The 18,592-nt window shown below is 46.1% G+C and overlaps 1 protein-coding gene across 1 annotated transcript in view; it reads left to right on the top strand.

The window, feature by feature from the left end:
* Tep1 (telomerase associated protein 1) overlaps positions 1 to 18,592 on the top strand; it is a 47,545-nt gene that overhangs the window by 8,016 nt on the left and 20,937 nt on the right. Inside the window, exons 5-25 of the mRNA XM_029541734.1 lie at positions 189 to 350; positions 634 to 711; positions 1,353 to 1,477; positions 1,666 to 1,823; positions 5,631 to 5,740; positions 6,541 to 6,631; positions 6,828 to 7,014; positions 8,878 to 9,046; positions 9,474 to 9,632; positions 10,675 to 10,752; positions 11,942 to 12,072; positions 12,549 to 12,608; positions 14,907 to 15,065; positions 15,786 to 15,962; positions 16,188 to 16,308; positions 17,038 to 17,162; positions 17,398 to 17,511; positions 17,605 to 17,722; positions 17,846 to 18,040; positions 18,144 to 18,319; positions 18,395 to 18,551. Coding sequence (XP_029397594.1) covers positions 189 to 350; positions 634 to 711; positions 1,353 to 1,477; positions 1,666 to 1,823; positions 5,631 to 5,740; positions 6,541 to 6,631; positions 6,828 to 7,014; positions 8,878 to 9,046; positions 9,474 to 9,632; positions 10,675 to 10,752; positions 11,942 to 12,072; positions 12,549 to 12,608; positions 14,907 to 15,065; positions 15,786 to 15,962; positions 16,188 to 16,308; positions 17,038 to 17,162; positions 17,398 to 17,511; positions 17,605 to 17,722; positions 17,846 to 18,040; positions 18,144 to 18,319; positions 18,395 to 18,551 — 2,850 coding nt within the window. The remainder of the gene's footprint in view (positions 1 to 188; positions 351 to 633; positions 712 to 1,352; positions 1,478 to 1,665; positions 1,824 to 5,630; positions 5,741 to 6,540; positions 6,632 to 6,827; positions 7,015 to 8,877; positions 9,047 to 9,473; positions 9,633 to 10,674; positions 10,753 to 11,941; positions 12,073 to 12,548; positions 12,609 to 14,906; positions 15,066 to 15,785; positions 15,963 to 16,187; positions 16,309 to 17,037; positions 17,163 to 17,397; positions 17,512 to 17,604; positions 17,723 to 17,845; positions 18,041 to 18,143; positions 18,320 to 18,394; positions 18,552 to 18,592) is intronic.

The following is an 18,592-nucleotide window of genomic DNA, read 5'->3' as shown; positions in this document are numbered from 1 at the left end:
AAAAAAAAAAAAAAAAAGAAAGAAATGTAATTTTGGACGTGGGATTAGAAATTGTTCCCTGTTTTTGTTTCCATGTAACTCTAGGGTCTCTCTCTGTGTTTGTGTGTGTGTGTGTGTGTGTGTGTGTGGTGGGTTGGGTCTCACTTCTGCTGATTTTTTTTTTTTTTTTTTTTTTTTTTGCTCCACAGAGCCTAGCAGAAGGGGATGAGAAGAAGTTGGTGCCCCTGCCTGCCTGCCTCCGAGCTGCCATGACTGACAAATTTGCCGAGTTTGATGAGTACCAGCTAGCAAAGTACAACCCACAGAAACATCGGTCCAAGAGGCGGTCCCGCCAGCCACCCCGCCCTCACGTCAGTCTTTGCCTCAGCCCTGGGAGTTCATGGCCCCTTTTCTCTGGGGAGGGAGGGAGAAAGGAACAAGTTGAGCTTGGGAGCTCCTATCTACAAGTATCTGATATGTTTATGTACCAGAAAGCAGAGGAGGCAGACAGGCCCAGATAACCTGTGTAGAGCTCAGGGCCAGAAGGAATGGGGCCACCTCTGTGAACGCGCTTTGACGGAGATAATCTTTCAGGGCTACTGGAACGAGCAACTTCCATTTCCCTGTTTGAAATGTTTTCTCCTATCCCCGTAGAAGACAGAACGTCCATTTTCAGAGAGAGGGAAATGTTTTCCAAAGAGCCTTTGGCCCCTTAAAAATGAACAGATTATGGTAAGTTCCTTGCTTGCGAGTTGTCTGTCTGTCTGTATGCACTATCCCTTCTGCACTGAATTTAGAAATACAACTCCATCCGTTTTAGAAATCCCAGCAGCCAGTGCGGTAGACAGTTACTTGTTTCTTATCTGGGTGTTTTCCATTGTGATTGTGTGGTTTGGTTCAGAGAACGAAGGGAAGGAACATTTTTTTCCTCTGTTGTTCTTGGTCTTATAGTTTGTTTACAGGTAACAAATCCAGCTGGATCTGTGAATTTAAAATGTCAAAACATTTCCACTCTATATAAAGTTTTAAGAATGTTTTATCTTGTTTATGTGTCTGAGCATTTTGTCTCTGTGTGTCGGTGTACCACTTGTATTCCTTCTGAGCCCAGAAGATGGCATCAGATTCCCTGGGATTAATTAGAGTTATAGACATTTGTGAGTCACTAGTGGATGCTGGGAGTTGAAATGGGAGCAGCCAGTGTTTTTAGCAACTGAGTCATCTCTCCAGCCCCTTGTAGAAAGTTTTCAAGTCAACAGATGCCACCACAGTGAAGACTCATGATCTAGATAATAGTTGCCTCTTTTTCCTTTATTTCTGATACCCCATGATCATGGCTGAAATGAACCCCATGGTACTTGGGGCTGTTTCCACAGTTTGAAGCAGCTTATAATGCAGTGCCAGAGAAAAAAAGGCCACCAAGGTTCACTCTGAAGAAGCTGGTAGAACATCTGCATATCCACGAGCCTGCCCAGCACGTCCAGGCCCTGCTGGGCTACAGGTGAGACGCGGTATTCCACGTGCATTCCATTGACCTGATCATTCTGGCTCATTCATGGCTCCAATGCTGGTAGTTCTCAATCCCAGCAGTATGAGGGTCGTCAGAGGTGTGAACATGACTGGCTGGCTTTGGCTCTTTCCAAGTTTGTGTAAGTGTTGAACTGATAGGTACTTTCTTCCCTCTCTCAGGTACCCGGCCACCCTAGAGCTTTTTTCTCGGAGTCACCTCCCCGGGCCATGGGACTCTAGCCGAGCTGGTCAGCGGATGAAGCTCCGAAGGCCAGAGACCTGGGAGCGGGAGCTGAGCTTACGGGGAAACCAAGCTTCTGTGTGGGAGGAGCTCATAGGTAGGCAGCGTTGACCGTCATGTTCCTTTCCTGCTTTCTCCCTTTGTACGCCTGTATTTTAGGTCCCACCTTGAAGATTTTGAGGGGGTGGAGAGATGGCCTAGCAGTTAAAAACATTTGTTGTTCTTCAAGAGGACCTGGGTTTGAGTCCCAGCACCCACATAGTTGATCATAACCATCTGCAACTCCAGCCTTAGAATATCTCATACTCTCTCCTGGTCTCCACAGAACCAGACATGCATATGGTTCACAGACACACATGCAGACCTAAAACACTCATACACATAAAACAAACAAATTAATGGATAATTTTAAAACGAAAACACACAGTTCTGTTCTCTCTTTTATTCCCCTTTCCTTTTGCCTCATCTTTTGTCTTTGGAAATTCAAACAATTTCTCTCTATGTTGAAATATATGTAACATTTGACTGTGGTGGATGTGGTGGTTTGAATATGCTTGGCCCAGGGAGTGGCACTGCTAGGAGGTATGGCCTTGTTGAAGTGGGCGTGGCCTGTTGGAGTAGGTGTGGCCTTGTCGGAGGAAGTGTGTCACTGTGGGGATGGGCTTTGAAACTCCTAAATGCCTGGAACACAGTCAGCTTCTGGCTTCTTTTGGAATAAGATGTAAAACTCTCAGCTCCTCCAGTGCCATGCCTGCTTGGATGCTGCTGTGCTTCCTGCCATGATGATAATGGACTGAGTCTCTGAACCTGAAAGCCAGTCCCAATTAAATGTTGTCCTTTAGAAGAGTTGCCTTGGTCATGGTGTCTCTTCATAGTAATGGAAACCCTAAATGAGACAGTGGAAACTTTCCAATTTTGGAACTTTTGAGCCCAAATGCCTTTTGTTGGTTGTTATATATTGTACTCAAGGCAGCCTGAATTGCTTTGCTATTTAATAGTCTCTCTGTACCAGTGCCTCTGTTGATGTCTGTATAAGAATTACCTGGGAATTAAATTCCCCATCATCTATCAGCCTTTTCACCAATTTACAAGTTAAGATATAGTGAGTGAGGAAAAGGCTTTAGGTGTGGGTAGGTGTGGTGATGCACACTTGTAATTATAGTGATTGGGACTGAGGCAGGAGGATGACTAGTTTGAGACCAGCCTGGTGAATTCTCTTCTCAAGCAAACAAAGAAGGATGTTGTGGTGTTGGTGCTGAGTCTACATACATGTCTCTACTTTTTTCATTTTGCTGAGAATCTCTAACCCTGAACATTTAAGTGGCAACATTTGTCTTGTTTGAGACTAAATTCCCTATGGTTAATTTCTTTTTTCAGTTTTTTATTTTGTCTATTTATTTTCTCTGTATATATGCCTTAGTCACTCTTCTGTTGCTGTGAAGAGACACCATGACCAAGGCAACTCTTATAGAAGAAAGCATTTAACTGTGGATGTGGGTGGACTTGCTTATAGTTTCAGAGATTTATTCCATTATTACCATGAAGGCAAGCATGGAGGCATGCCTAGTGCTGGAGCAGTAGCTGAGGGCTATATTCTGAGAGACAGAGAGTGGGGAGGGGGAGGCAGAGGGGGAGGGAGGGAGAGAGGAGAATGGGCCTAGTATGTATTTTTGAAAACCTCAAAGCCCACCCCCAGTGACACACTTCCTCCTACAAGGCCACAGATACTCCAACAAGGCCATACCCCCTAATCTTTCTAATCTTTTCTCTCTTTTTTTTTTTTTTTTGTTTTGTTTTGTTTTTTTGTTTGTTTTTCAAGACAGGGTTTCTCTGTGTAGCCTTGGCTGTCCTGGAACTCACTCTGTAGACCAGGCTGGCCTTGAACTCATAAATCCGCCTGCCTCTGCCTCCCAAGTGCTGGGATTGAAGGCGTGTGCCACCATGCCTGGCTCTATAATCTTTTCAAACACCATTCAAATATATAAGCCTATGAGGCCATTCTTGCTCAAATCACCTCAGAGAGAGTTTTACTTTTATGTATGTCTGTGTATCACATTTGTGCTTGGTGCTTGAAAATGCCAGACAAGGTGTTAGATCTCCTGGGACTGGAGTTACAGAGGGTTGTGAGCCACCATGTGGATTTGAGGAATTGAACCCAAGTTTTCTGGAAGAGCAGCCAGTGCTGTTAACTGCTCAGACAGTTTTCTAAACCCCCATTTTTGTTTGTTTCGAGATAGAGTTTCTTTATATTGCCCAGGCTGTTTTTTTTGTTTGTTTGTTTTGTTTTTGGTTTTTTTTCGAGACAGGGTTTCTCTGTGTAGCCCTGGCTGTCCTGGAACTCACTTTGTAGACCAGGCCGGCCTCGCACTCAGAAATCTGCCTGCCTCTGCCTCCTGAGTGCTGGGACTAAAGGCGTGCGCCACCATGCCCGGCTGCCCAGGCTGTTCTTAAACGCAGCTCTTCTCCTTCTGTTGAGACTGTAGGCATGCACCTAGCCCGAAAAGCACTTACTTTCTTTTTCTTCCTCTCGTTACCTCCCTTTTTGAGAACGCCTACCCGTGTAATCCAGCTTAGTCTTAAATCCCAGTCCTTATGCTTCTGCCTCCTCAGTGCGGAGATTATGATGTTATTATGTCACCTAGAGTGCCAGGACATGGATGGAGCTGGGTGTGGTGGCTCACACCTATAATCCCACTGATTTACCTCCACAGCCGAATTCCTGTTTCCCTTTTTGTTTCTTAATCTTTAAAAATATTTTTTATTTTTTGAAATTAAAATATAATTACATGATCTTCCCTTTTTCCTTTCCTCCCTCCAACCCTTCCCATGTTGCTTGCTGTCTCTCAGGTTCATGGCCCTTACTTCTTTGTTATATTCCTAAGTATGTAAATGCAACCTGCTCAGTCTGTATAAAGTTACTTGTATGTACGTGATTTCAAGGCTGAGCACTTGGCATTGAGTAACAAATTTGGGGATTCATAGGGGAACTTACAACCTCCACTTTACTAAACCAGAATATTATATCACTATATACCCATTGAAAAGTGTAGAGGTCACTACTCTTTCTTTTAAAAAAAAATTACACCTGAGGCTAGAGAGATGGCTCAGCAGTTAAAAGCATGTATATTGCTCTTGTAGAGGATCTGAGTTCAATTCTAAGCATGAACATCAGGCGGCTCATAACTATCTGTAACTCTAGCTCCAGGGAGTATAATGTATCCTCTTCTAGACTCTGTGGGCACTTACTTGCAAACAGGTGGTATTCTCTCTCTCTCTCTCTCTCTCTCTCTCTCTCTCTCTCTCTCTCTCTCTCTCTCTCACACACACACACACACACACACACACACAGACACATACACGGAGATGAATAAAGATAATTTTTATAAGAAGAAAACCTGGGAGTTGTGGTGCACACTTTTAATGCCAGCACTCCGGAGGCAGAGTCAGGTGGATCTCTGTGAGTTCAAGGCCAGCCTGACCTGCAGAGTAAGTTACAGGACAGCCAGGGTTACACAAAGAAACCTTTTCTAGAGAAACTAAAAGTTATACTTATTTATTTGTGTGTGGGGTGAGCTGCGTGAAAGGTCAAAGGACAACTTGCAATAATCAGTTCTCTCCTTCTATCAAGAGGGTGGGGAAAAGAAGAGTATATTGTACCAGCAAGTAGTGCCAACAGTTAATGACATAAGTTGTTATATAAACAGCTGTCCAGTACACATTGTTATATGTTTTTACTCCCCAGTTCAAGCCAATCCTTGATTCTTCTTCCTGGATCTTTAAAATATTTTGAATAGAGCAGATTACATTCTCCCATTTGAGCTTCTGTGTGGTTCTGTGCTTCCTGCTGTGGGCTGTAACTTGCGTGTGTCACTCACTTGATTTATCCTGTCCCCCATGACTGAAGACAATGGAAAACTCCCCTTCATGGCCATGCTCCGGAACCTGTGTAACCTGCTGCGGACTGGGATCAGTGCCCGCCATCATGAGCTTGTTCTCCAGAGACTTCAGCATGAGGTAAGAGTGATCACTGGGGAGTGTGTGGCTCGGTCAGGAGACCGTGCACCCGGAGGCCAGGCTCTTCCACGTGGCTGAAGCGGTCCTGGCTACCAGCTTGTTTCTGTGTGGGATGTAAGAGGTGTGGAAACCTACATATGTTGGGAAGGACAGGTCTCCGGGCTTAGTCAACCCTCCAGAGATTACAATGGAGAGTAGTAATTTTCATGTTTACTTTTTGAGCTCAAAAACTTACAGAAAGATCCCCATCTATGAATTGACTCACTTCAGGAGCAGTGTAATATAAAAAGATACGGGGCTCTGTGGCTGGAGGGATGGCTTGAAGTAGGTAAGAGCACCGGCAACTCTTCCGGAAGACTTGGATTTGATTCCCAGCACCGACGTGGCTGCTCACAACCATCTATAACTCAATTTCCAGAGGATCTGGTGCTCCCTTCTGTCCTCTGTAGTACCAGGCATACACGTGGTGCACATGCATACCTGCAGGCAAACACTCATCCACATACAATATTTTTCAATTAAATAAATAAATAAAAGGAGAATGGGGCTCCTGTTAATCCCCCTTTTACCTCATTCATACCTTTCTTTCTTCCCCTTCCTCTTTTTCTTTTTCTTCTTGAGATCTGTTTTTCTCTCCTCACCTTCTCGCAAGGCTGATAGAGTTACTCAGTCACTATCCTGGTCCTGTAGCCCCATGGCTCCTCATCCTCCCTGTAGCCCCATGGCTCCTCATCCTCCTTGTAGCCCCATGGCTCCTCATCTTCCTTCATCCACTGCTCACCATCCTTTTTGTTTTACAGAAATCTGTGGTTCACAGTCGGCAGTTTCCATTCAGATTCCTTAATGCTCATGACTCTATCGATAAACTTGAGGCTCAGCTCAGAAGTAAAGGTACTCTTTCTCCTCTGGCTTCTGTTTGCTTCTCGTGTGTAAATGAGACAATACTCAGGTATTTTCAGCTTCTTGCTTTGTAGACTTAGGGTGTGGTGTAATGTGTAGCCAGACCTTTACTAGCCCCGAGGATAGGTGTTTAACATACTAAGGGAATAGAAGTTGCCTGACTTGCTATTTTCCTGTTACTTCACAGCATCACCCTTCCCTTCTAATACAACATTGATGAAGCAGATAATGATTAGAAACTCAAAAAAAATCAGGAGGCCCGCCAATCGGAGGCACCTGTGCACCCTGACGCGCCGGCAGCTTCGGGCAGCAATGACTATTCCTGTGATGTATGAGCAACTCAAGCGGGAGAGACTGAGGCTGCACAAGGCCAGGTATGTGCTTGCTAGCTGGGGGAAAAAATGGGACAAAGGATGATGCTAAGGCACCATCTAGGAACCAGCCATTCTTTATCCTCCAGCGATATGCTCGTGTCAGTCAGTGCTGCAGGCTTTTGGTTCCTGCCACTTTCACACCCAACCCAGTCTTTAGCACTGATATTTACCACTGTCCTATGAAAACTATGAACCTAAACTTCTCTGGCGTCCACTTTGCTGCTTGCTGCTTGAGGTTGTTTCATTGGTTCTGATGGATTTAGTGAATGTGTGTAGCCTCTCTTGTTGCATTCCGAGTTATAAGCAGGCAAGAGCAACCTGATGTGGGTTGTGGGGAGTGGGAGGCTTGAACTTTGGTCCTCTGCGAGTGCAGTACACATTCTTACTCACAGAGCCATCTCTGTAGCCTGGGCCAGAGTCTCCTACTGTCACCCAAGTTGACTTTGAACTTGTGTAGCCCAGGCTGGTCTTTGATGTGAGATCCTCTAGCTGATGCCTCAGTACTGAGATTACAGTTTTGTGCTACCTAATCTCGTTAGTGTAGTTGATGGTTTATGCGTTGATGGTTTTTGACTTAGCCACATTGCATTGTTGGCGGTTGGAGAGTGAATTTCCTGTCATTCTGTTGTATTTATTAGCTGGAAATCTAAAAAGCGTTTCCTTCATCAGCTACATCCATTGGGAGGTGGAGGCCCAAGGAGCAGGAATGTGAAGGCAACCAGGTCTATATGAGACCTTGTCTTAAAAATAAGCCCCCCACCCCTGCTCCCATGACTGGAGCAGTGGTTCAGTGGTTAAGAACACTGGATACGAATCCCACCCCTCAGAGCTCAGGGAACGCTACAGAAGAGGAAACAAGATGGAGGACACCAAGAAAACGAGGCTCTAAGACAGTGTCATCAAAGTTCCTATGAACTCGCAGAGACTGAGGCAGCATGCCCAGTGCCTACATGGCCCTGCACCAGATCCTCTGTGTATATGTTATGGCTTCTGAGTTTGTGAATAAGCAGGTCATTGATTCTCGTACCTTCTCTCTGGCTCTCTCCCTTCTCTTGGGTTGTCTTGTTCATCTTTGGTGTGACCATTCTTGTCTTATCTTATATTCCAATTTGTAATATTTTATTATCATCTCTTAGAAGCTTGTCCTTTTTTAATAGACAGAAATGGAGTAGTGGATCTGGATAGGAGAGAAGGTGGAGAGGGACTGAGAAGAGGGGAGGGAAGGAATCCGTATCAGGAATATGAGGAAATAACCTGGATTTAATAACAGGAAAACAATAAAACAGCGACCTATAGCAACAACAAACCTATAAATAAAAATTAAAAACAAAACAAAACAAAGCAAAAAAAACCCAACTGGATGCTCTTCAGAAAATCTGGTTTTGAATCCCACTCACCATCTGGTAGCACACAGCTGTCTTTAACCCCAGTTTCAGGGGATCCAACACCATCTTCTGGCCTCTGCAGGCACTGCACATGGGTGGTACACAGACAGATACACATGTAGGCAAAACACCCATCCATACAAAATAATAAAAATAATTTTGAAAAATTAATACCCCCTAATGAACTTGTAGCAGCTAAGCCACGCCTCTTGGAGCAAGTCCAGATGAGCATGGCAAGTGCTTTGGGCACCGGCTTTGCCAGGGACTCTGCCTTGCTTGCTGTGATCTGTGTAAGCGTCCTGTGGTATGGAGAAAAGGAGAGGTTCTATCCCAGCAGTGGAGGTAGGCTGTGGGGGGATGGCATGGTGCGTAAGGAGGGAGAGAGAGGATTTAGTATTGAAGCGGCACATTTTGTCTGCTTCAGAGTCGCAGGCAGACAAGCTTCTGAGCCCTGTGTCTGTGTCCTCTCTTGCTGCAGACAGTGGGACTGTGATGTTGGATTGCTGGAGCGGTACCGCCAGGCCCTGGAAACAGCTGTGACCGTCTCAGTAAAGCACAACCTGTCCCCGATGCCTGGCCGAACCCTCTTGGTCTATCTCACAGATGCAGATGCCGACAGGCTCTGTCCCAAGAGTCACTCACAAGGGGTAAAGAAACAAAAGTACATCTTCCTAGGGGCTGGCAGCATGTTGAATCTTAAGGGGGTTTTGTTTCCCTCTGGTTCTCTGAGAACCACACAAACCAAAAGAAGTGGTATGGGTTTCTTCCAAGTGCCAGTTGTTGGTGCCCTGGGACAGTTTTAGTCAGCCTTGATTATGGACCATAATACTAACATTTCAAGTTTAGCTAGCTAGTTACAGCCTCTGAATTTCTGTCACAAGTATATCTTACACCCACTTGAGTTGGGCAGGGATTCTGACTTCTTCCTGGTCCCCCCAAGTCACTTCTTCCAGAGAATTGCTGAAGATTACCCACGGTCTTTCCATTTCCTCAAACCAGGCGTTTGGCCTCTAGAACTAGGGAGCAAAGGTGGGTTCTAAAGTCTTATTTCCCCATGATGCCCTGCTCCATCAGCCTCCCCTGAACTATGTGCTGCTGTTGATCGGAATGATGATGGCTCGAGCCGAGCAAGTGACTGTTTGCTTGTGTGGGAGAGGATCTGTGAAGACACCGGTACTTACGGCCGATGAAGGCATCCTGAAGACTGCCATCAAACTTCAGGCTCAAGTCCAGGTCAGAAACACAGCCCTGCTATCCAGAAATATGTAAGTGACAGTAGGCTGGGCTCATCTCAAATAATTGGTGAAGGCATGAGTAGCCAGGTGTAAGAGTGCACACCCTCAATCCCAGTACACAGAAGCAGGAAAAATGCAAGTTTGAGGCTAACGTGGGATACATAGTGCTCTGTCTGTCTCTCTTTCTCTGTCTCTGTCTCTGTCTCTCTGTGTGGCTCTCTGTCTCTGTCTCTGCTCTGTCTTTCTCTGTGTGTGTCTCTCTGTGTGTGTCTCTGTGTGTGTGTCTCTCTCTGTCTCTCTGACTCTTTCTGCCTCTCTCTCACTCTTTCTCTAGCATATAAGCTGGGCACAGTAGCTAGTACACACCTTTAATCCCAGCACTTGAGTATCAGAGGCAGGCAGATCTCTTTGAGTTCACCTTACTTCATTGTGAGTTCTAGTCAAGACTGCATAGGGAGACACTCTTTCAAGAAAGAAAAAGAAAAGAAAAAGAAGCACAGATGTATTAACTTTGAAGATTTCTCAAACAAATCAACACTTTTTTTTTTTCATTATTGATTACATTAGTCTTTCGTTGCTCTAATGAAATACTGGAGGCTAGCTAACTTCATAAAAGACAGATGTTGATCTTGCTCACAATTCTTGAGGCTAGAGGATATGGCGCTGGCATTGGCTGACTCTGCTCAGGATCTCAGGGCAGGAGATGTGTGGAAACACACACGGAAGACAACTGTTCCGTCCTCAACCAAGGGAGAAAGTGATTGATGCTTCAGGTTCAGGTTTAGGTTCATGTTTTTACAACTTATGTTTGCAGGAACAGATAGATACCTCAGAGTCTCCCAAGAGTGCTGCATAATGCCTGAAGGACATCTTGCTGGGCCTCACCTATCAATACCTGGGTCCAGCTGAGCCCCCTCTTTTTACTGCGCAGTGGGATCAAATTTCAACACAGAAGCCAATGGAGGATACATTCAAACTGCATCCAGGGCTGGACATTGACACCTCAGCCCAACCTCCTAACCCAAGTTTCTTTCCTTCAGGAGTTAGAAGACAATGATGAGTGGCCCCTGGACACTTTTGGGAAGCATCTGCTGTCTCTGGCTGTCCAAAGGACCCCCGTGAGTCCTACTCAGTTCCTATGAAACCCCTCCTAGCATTTGCCCCACAGCCTGCTCTTGTTTGTTGTCTCCTGTAGCTGAGGCTGGCCTTCCATACCTGCTTCTCCTGCCTCCATCTCCCAAGGGCTGGGCTCACAGATGTGGGATATGTGCCTAATTGCCTCTCATTTCTTGACTTTTCTAAATGATCTGTCAAACTTTGCAGTGTTCTCATCAGCTCACTGCTCAGTGTACTCCCTTGGACAGGGCTGTATTCCTAAATCTTTAGTGATAAATGGAAAATAGGAGTGTTATTTAATAATGTTTGCTAGTTCCCATGGTATAAATTGTTCCACCGCGGCAATCTTCAAGCTACTAGCATTATGCCCTTGAATACAGAGTTGTGCAGAAATACTCAGAAGCCTGTCCATTGATTGTATTTCCACAGTAATAGGATGTAAATCTGTTCAGGGTTAGTGATATGATAGGATAGTGAGATGTAGTAACATGATTAGAAGGTAATGCATTTCAAGAATGTATTACTGTTGTCTTAAACATAATAGAAGTACTGTAGTGTTTAGAATTGAAGTCAGGGTACGTGCTTCATCTTGAACTATATCCATACACTCTTTATTTATTGAACTGAATGTTTAAAATGGCCATGTAGAGAATATGTTTAGCTTAACATGCTCAAAGCCCACACCAATAAGTATAAAACAGCCACACTTAAGAGCTGACCCACAGCCAGGCATGGTGGCACACTCCTTTAGTCTTAGAAGAAATAGGAGGCAGGAGAATCTCTGTAAGATCAAGGCCAGCCTGATCTACAGAGTGAGCTCCAGGACAGGACTACACAGACACCCTGTCTCAAAAAACAAAAACAAAAACAAAAACAAACAAACAAAAACGAACCCCCCCCCCAAAAAAAACAGTTTCACAGTGAACCTTCATCTCTCATGAACATGAATGCGCTCCACAACACAATCCCTCACTTCTTTTTCTTTTCTTCTCATCCCTGCTGTCCCTGATTCTTTGATGCCACCCTAGGTTGGTGTGTAGAGGCATCCCTTCTAATCATTCTCAGGAGCTGCAGTTTCCTTTCCCCTCAGAGTTCTAATCCATCAATCCTTTGGCATCTTGATGCTCTGAGCTCATCCATGACTATTTTAGCCTGGATCCCGGGTCTCAGCCTCCTCTTTTCATCTTACAGATTGACCGAGTCATCCTGTTTGGCCAAAGGATGGATACTGAGCTCCTGAATGTAGCCAAACAGATTATCTGGCAGCATGTGAATTCCAAGTGCCTCTTTGTTGGTGTCCTCCTACAGAAAACACAGTACATGTAAGGATGCTGGTTGTTCTTGTCCAGCGTCTAAAGACAGTGCTCCATGTTTCCCGTCTGCTCCTGCCAAAGTCCCACTTGTTTGATGTTTTGTATCTTGCCTTCTTGCTTTATTAGCTCTATTGAATTTAAGTTTCTAGGACTTTCTTTGAAGTCTTTTTGCCCCTGTATGCTATTAGATACTGGACCCAGAGCTTCGGTCCTTCTAGGCAATCATCCTCTCACTGAGCTGTGCTCTAGCCACATAATTCTATTAAGACAAGATTGGGTGCACTCAGGGTAATACAGCTATTGGTCACAAAACTGTTGTATGGAGGTGAGGTGCTGGGGAGTAGAGCCTAGGTATGTAACCTTGGCTGGGTTTGAGCTTGTTATCCCCCTGTCTTCCAGGGCAGGTGCTAGGACTGCGGTGTAAACACCGCCCCTGGCTCCAGGCATAGATTTTAGTGCTTAGTGGCTGCTTCTTTCTTTGGCAGATCACCAAATTTGAATCCCAACGATGTGACACTCTCAGGCTGCACAGACGGGATCCTGAAGTGAGTCCACAGTGGGCATCGGAGGGGAAAGAGGCTGCCTTAAAATGCGCTTTAGGGACTCTCTATGCCTGTTAGCTCATTTATTTACTTTTCAAAATAAGATGGTTTATTTTCTTTCACAGATGTCTAGGCTTATTAGCAACACAGTGTGATAAGGGTTCCAACCTTCACTGTCTTTTTTTTTTTTTAATAGAGCACTGTTTTCTTTCTTTCTTTCTTTCTTTCTTTCTTTCTTTCTTTCTTTCTTTCTTTCTTTCTTTTTTTTTTTTTTTTGAGACAGGGTTTCTCTGTATAGCCTTGGCTGTCCTGGAACTCACTCTATAGATCAGGCTGGCCTCGAACTCAGAAATCCGCCTGCCTCTGCCTCCTGAGTGTTTTTTTTTTCTTTTTTGATTTAAATGTATTTGTTTAGTCCATGTGTATGAGTACACTGTCACTCTCTTCAGACACACCAGAAGAGAACATTGGATCCCATTACAGATGGTTGTGAGCCACCATGTGGTTACTGGGAATTGAGCTCAGCACTTCTGGAAGAGTAGTTAGAGCTCTTAACCACTGAACTGTCTCTCCAGCCCAACCTTCACTGTCTTAATGCTTGATCACTCTCAACAACCTTTACCTCCTGGCTAACGGTGGTGCCTCAGCTCTGTGTATATATCCAAGTTTGTGCTATGTCCAATAAGAAAGAGGAAAAGCAGGCTGGAGAATTGGATCATTAGTTAAGAGTACATACTGCTCTTGCAGAGGTCCTGGATCTGGTACCCAGTACCCATGCCAGGTGGCTCCCAACTACCTGTAATCGCATCCAGCTCCAAAGGGATCCAACAACCTTCTGTCAACTCCAGAGATTTGATGCCTCTGCAGATACTGCACTTTTTGGTGCACACAAACCCATAGACATACACACAGGCACACATAATTGTTTTTTAAAAGGAAATCTTTCCAGTCTATTCTATTGAGTTATTATTTGCACTTATTATGCATAATTTTTGTTATTCACCACTTTATTAATTTCCTTATATTTTTAGCTTTTGCGATTAAGTTCTAATTACATCATTTCCCCTTTCTCTCTCCTCTCTCCAACCCCTCCTGTGGTTTGCTCCTCTTGCTTCCTTTCAAATATGTAGTCTCTTTTTCTTTGTTTCTGTTACACACACACAGACACACATACACACACACAGACTATAACTAGCTCAGTTCAGTTGGTGTTTCTTGTATGTGAATGACGTCAGGGCTGACAACTGGTATTGGTAACAAAGTGAGAGGGCTGATTGCTGGGGAAGCCTTTCTTCCACTCTCAGCATCCCTTAGTTACCTGTGCTTCTTCATTTAGACCCTCACTGGTCTCTTGGTGGTGTTCTTGTTTAGGTTTTATTTAGGTGGCCACACAGAGACATATACACAAACACATAATTGAAACTTTAAAAAAAAAAATTAAAAACGAAAGCCGAGTATGGTGTTGCATGCCTTTATTCCCTTGAGCAGTAGTAGCAGGCAGAGCTCTCTGAGTTTGAGGTCAGCCTGGTCTACATAGTAAGTTCCAAGTCTACATAGTAAGGCCTTGGAGAAGAGAGAGAGAGAGAGAGAGAGAGAGAGAGAGAGAGAGAGAGAGAGAGAGAGAGAGAGAGAGAGAGAGAGAGAGAGAGAGAGAGAAGAGAGAAGAGAGATTATTTTATTTATTTTATGTGTATGAGTGTTTGAGTGTTTTCCATATACATATGGAGTCACAAACAGATGTGAGCATGTGGGTGATGGAAAACTTCCTCGGGAAGAGCTGCAGGTGCGTTTGAACCTTCGTGTTTGTTTCCTCTCCTCAAGTTTTCTTTGGATGTCACCCACACTCTTCAACTCTTCATATTAGGAAGCCTCAAGCAATAGGGAGCTGTTGTAGTTTGTACAGAGCTGATCGCCCAGAACAGGGAAGGTCTTAACCTGTAACTTTGGCTCAGACTAGTTTTCTAACAGGGATCTTAAGGTCACCCTGCATGGTGAGTGGGAGGGGCTGGTGACATCCTTCATCCCCAGTGTTCTGTAGCCTTATTTTCCAGTACACTTTCCTGGCTTATGGTTATCCTTTGTGTCTGGCTAGTCTTTCTGAGATAGGTCTCATTATATGGCCTGGACTCACCTCAACTTGTGATTGCCCCTAGCTCAGGTTGATAACTGTGACCATGACATACCAGATCTATTCTACGGCTTTCTTCCTAAGGGGAGCTGCTGAACTGGGCAGGTGTGTCTTTGCTGCCTGTTTCCTGGTTCTGATCTCTAATATTCTGTTTTCATCATGCTCTTTCTTAGGTTCATTGCCGAGCATGGAGCCTCTCGTCTCCTGGAACATGTGGGACAACTAGATAAACTCTTCAAGATCCCCCCACCCCCAGGAAAGACACAGGTTCCATCTCTCCGGCCACTGGAGGAGAACATCCCTGGTCCCTTGGGTCCTGTTTCCCAGCACGGGTCAGTCTAGGTTGTGTGACTTGTTGAACTGGAAGGGTTGCCATCAGAACCTGGAGAACTCCTGTGACTGCCATTCTGTCTGCTAGGAGCATTTGCATTTGGTCTGTTTACTAAGGTGTTTGTTCCCCTCCCCAGGTAGGGGCTTCCTGGAAACTGTCAGAGTGTGAACCTATTTCTTGCTTTACTAGAGAAAAAAATGTATGTATGTAGGAAGGGCAGCAGGCTCCATGTCGATATAGCCAGGGCTTAGGCAAAAGGTTTAGGGCACAGGCTCTGGCTTTTCACACGGGGCTTGCCCAATGATAGCTTGGTTGTTTTAATTTCTTAAAGATATAGTTAAGAATAAGGTTAAGGTCCCCAGCACTTGGGAGGCAGAGGCAGGCGGATTTCTGAGTTCAAGGCCAGCCTGGTCTACAAAGTGAGTTCCAGGACAGCCAGGGCTATACAGAGAAACCCTGTCTCAAAAAACCAAAAAGAATAAGGTTAAGGTTTACCTCAAAGCATTGCATTGATTGAATAGTAACTTTTTAATATGACTTTAAGTAGAGCTCAAATCTCAGGTTTCTGTAATTGGTCCCACAGCTAGGATATTATCTGGGGGCCTGTAAGACACCCTCTGGTTATAGGGTTTTTGTCAAGTGCAGAAGGGTCATTCATTGCACCTGTATGTAACTATGGACTTGAGATGGGGACTGAGCCCGACCCTCCACTTGCCCCCAGATGGCGCAACATCCGGCTTTTCATTTCATCCACTTTCCGTGACATGCATGGGGAGCGAGATTTGCTGATGAGATCTGTTCTGCCGGCACTGCAGGCCCGAGTGTTCCCCCACTGCATCAGTCTTCACGCCATTGACCTGCGCTGGGGTATCACGGAGGAAGAGACCCGTAGGAACAGGTGCAGGGCCACAGGGAAGAGGGGCTGAGAGGATTGAGTGGCGGAACTCAAGGGACCAGGATCAGGACTACAAGAATCAATGAGGGTGAGGGCGGGCCTTTTAGATACCAACAGGAACTTTATCTTCACTTTGCCCAGTGGATTCAGGGCCCTGCCGCCTCTGTGTTAGTATTGCTTGAAACTGTCCCCAGTGACTCCTTCCTGTTCCCATAATCATGCCTACAGACAACTTGAAGTGTGCCTTGGGGAGGTGGAGAACTCACAGCTGTTCGTGGGGATTCTGGGCTCCCGCTATGGCTACATCCCCCCCAACTATGATCTGCCTGACCATCCCCACTTTCACTGGGTAAGGCAGACAAGGTTGGAGGAGCTGGGGAAGAAACAGGGGGTTGGAAAAAGCCCCTTGACAGGAGTCCTGGGATGATGCCCCAGCAGGTCCTTGAGTCTTGATGTGAAACGCTGGCAGATGACACTACCAGATGTACCTAGATGAAGCAGTTCCTTTGAGAGGGATTTCTTCCCTGGGTTCTCAGAGGGTTGAAGGTTAATCTGCTTAGCTTTTGCCATCAGTTGGATGGTTGAGGTAAAAGGATCAGGAGTTCCAGGCCAGCCTGGGCAACTAAGTGACTGTTTCAGAATACAATGCAAAAAGTTATCTTGGCTCCTGCTTTTAATGCCAGCACTGGGGAGTGAGAGGCAGAAGGCTCTCTGTGAGTTTGACGCTAGCCTTGTTTGCATAGTAAGTTCCAGGCCGTCCAAGTTACACAGTGAGACACCCCCCCCCCACACACACACACACAAAAGGGTCTGGGAATATAATTTGGTGCTAGATTACTTGCCTACCACAAGTATGGTTCTAAATTCAGTCTTCAACACTAAGGAAAAAGCTGTATTTAAAATACCCAGTACCTGTCAATCATTTGCTAATGGTTAGCTAGTAACTATATTTTACTGTCTGTGCCTAGGGGGAGGACACAAGCTTACTGAGAGAAGGGTGATCTCGGGCATCTGAAGGCTTCCAGAGATGGGCTGATGCTTGGGAATGACCCTGCCTCTGTCTTCCCTCTCCATACAGACCCAGGAGTACCCTTCAGGGCGCTCCGTGACAGAGATGGAGGTGATGCAGTTCCTGAACCGTGGCCAACGCTCGCAGCCCTCGGCCCAAGCACTCATCTACTTCCGAGATCCCAATTTCCTTAGGTACCTTTGTTGCTACCAGGTTAAATTTTCCTCCACAGAAAGCCAGACAGGTCCCGTCCTCAACCCCCAGCATTCAGTGCTGAAAGAGAAACAGGCCTCAGATCCGTTTTTTCCCACTCCAACTCAGATGCCAACCTAGTACAGTTTCAGGGGGCCAGAGCCTTATCTCCTGGCTGATGACTGGAGGCCAAGGGTCTGAGTCTGGCCCCGCCCCCGGGGTGTCTTTTGTGGTCAGCTCTGTGCCAGATGCCTGGAAACCTGACTTTATTTCTGAATCAGAAGAGGCTGCACATCGGGTCTCAGAGCTGAAGAGATACCTACACGAACAGAAAGAGGTTACCTGTCGCAGGTGAGCTGCCGGAGATGGAGGCACCTATCCATTAGAGGCGTGGTGCAGGGAGCCAGGCTTACTCGGACTGTTTGGGTTCTGTTTTCCCTATAGCTACTCCTGTGAATGGGGAGGTGTAGCAGCTGGCCGGCCCTATGCTGGGGGCCTGGAGGAGTTTGGACAGTTGGTTCTCCAGGATGTGTGGAGCGTGATCCAGAAGCAGCACCTGCAGGTCAGCAGGGGTGCGGACAGAAGGGAGCGAGCTTGGTAGCCCTGGGTGGGAGCAAGTTGGTGGGTTTTAGGCCCAGAGGTTCCAAGAAACATGGAGACATAATCAGCGCTCTGTGACCCTCAGCCTGGGGCCCAGTTGGAGCAGCCAGCATCCATCTCAGAAGATGATTTGGTCCAGACCAGCTTTCAGCAGCTGAAGAACCCACCGAGTCCTGCACGGCCACGCCTTCTTCAGGATACAGTGCAGCAGCTGATGCTGCCCCATGGGAGGCTGAGCCTAGTGACTGGGCAGGCAGGACAGGGAAAGACTGCCTTTCTGGTATGAGCCTCAGACAGCAGGAAGAGCTTTGGGGCTAAGGAGGTAGGGCAGGGAGATTGTGCACATACTGAAATGCAAATATGGTTCTGTTTGCCCCATGCAGGCATCCCTTGTGTCTGCCCTGAAGGTCCCTGACCAGCCCAACAAGCCCCCGTTCGTTTTCTTCCACTTTTCAGCAGCCCGCCCTGACCAGTGTCTTGCTCTCAACCTCCTCAGACGCCTCTGTACCCATCTGCGTCAAAAACTGGGAGAGCTGAGTGCCCTCCCCAGCACTTACAGGTGTGTACCTCAAGATTAGCCAGCTGTGTTGCCATCTGGCTTCCCTACCTCTGACCCCGGCCTCTTCACACACAGAGGCCTGGTGTGGGAACTGCAGCAGAAGCTGCTCCTCAAATCCGCTCAGTTGCTTCAGCCTGCTCAGACTTTGGTCCTTATCATCGATGGGGCAGATAAGTTGGTGGATCAGAACGGACAGCTGATTTCAGACTGGATCCCCAAGTCTCTTCCGAGGGTGAGTATGAGGCCAGGCTGAGCCAGGAGAGAAGGGCACCA

Source organism: Mus pahari, chromosome 8 (genome assembly GCF_900095145.1).
Source record: "Mus pahari chromosome 8, PAHARI_EIJ_v1.1, whole genome shotgun sequence".
Taxonomy (NCBI): domain Eukaryota; kingdom Metazoa; phylum Chordata; class Mammalia; order Rodentia; family Muridae; genus Mus; species Mus pahari.
The sequence above is the reverse complement of the archived record's forward strand: the minus strand, read 5'-3'. Positions and strand labels throughout refer to the sequence as shown.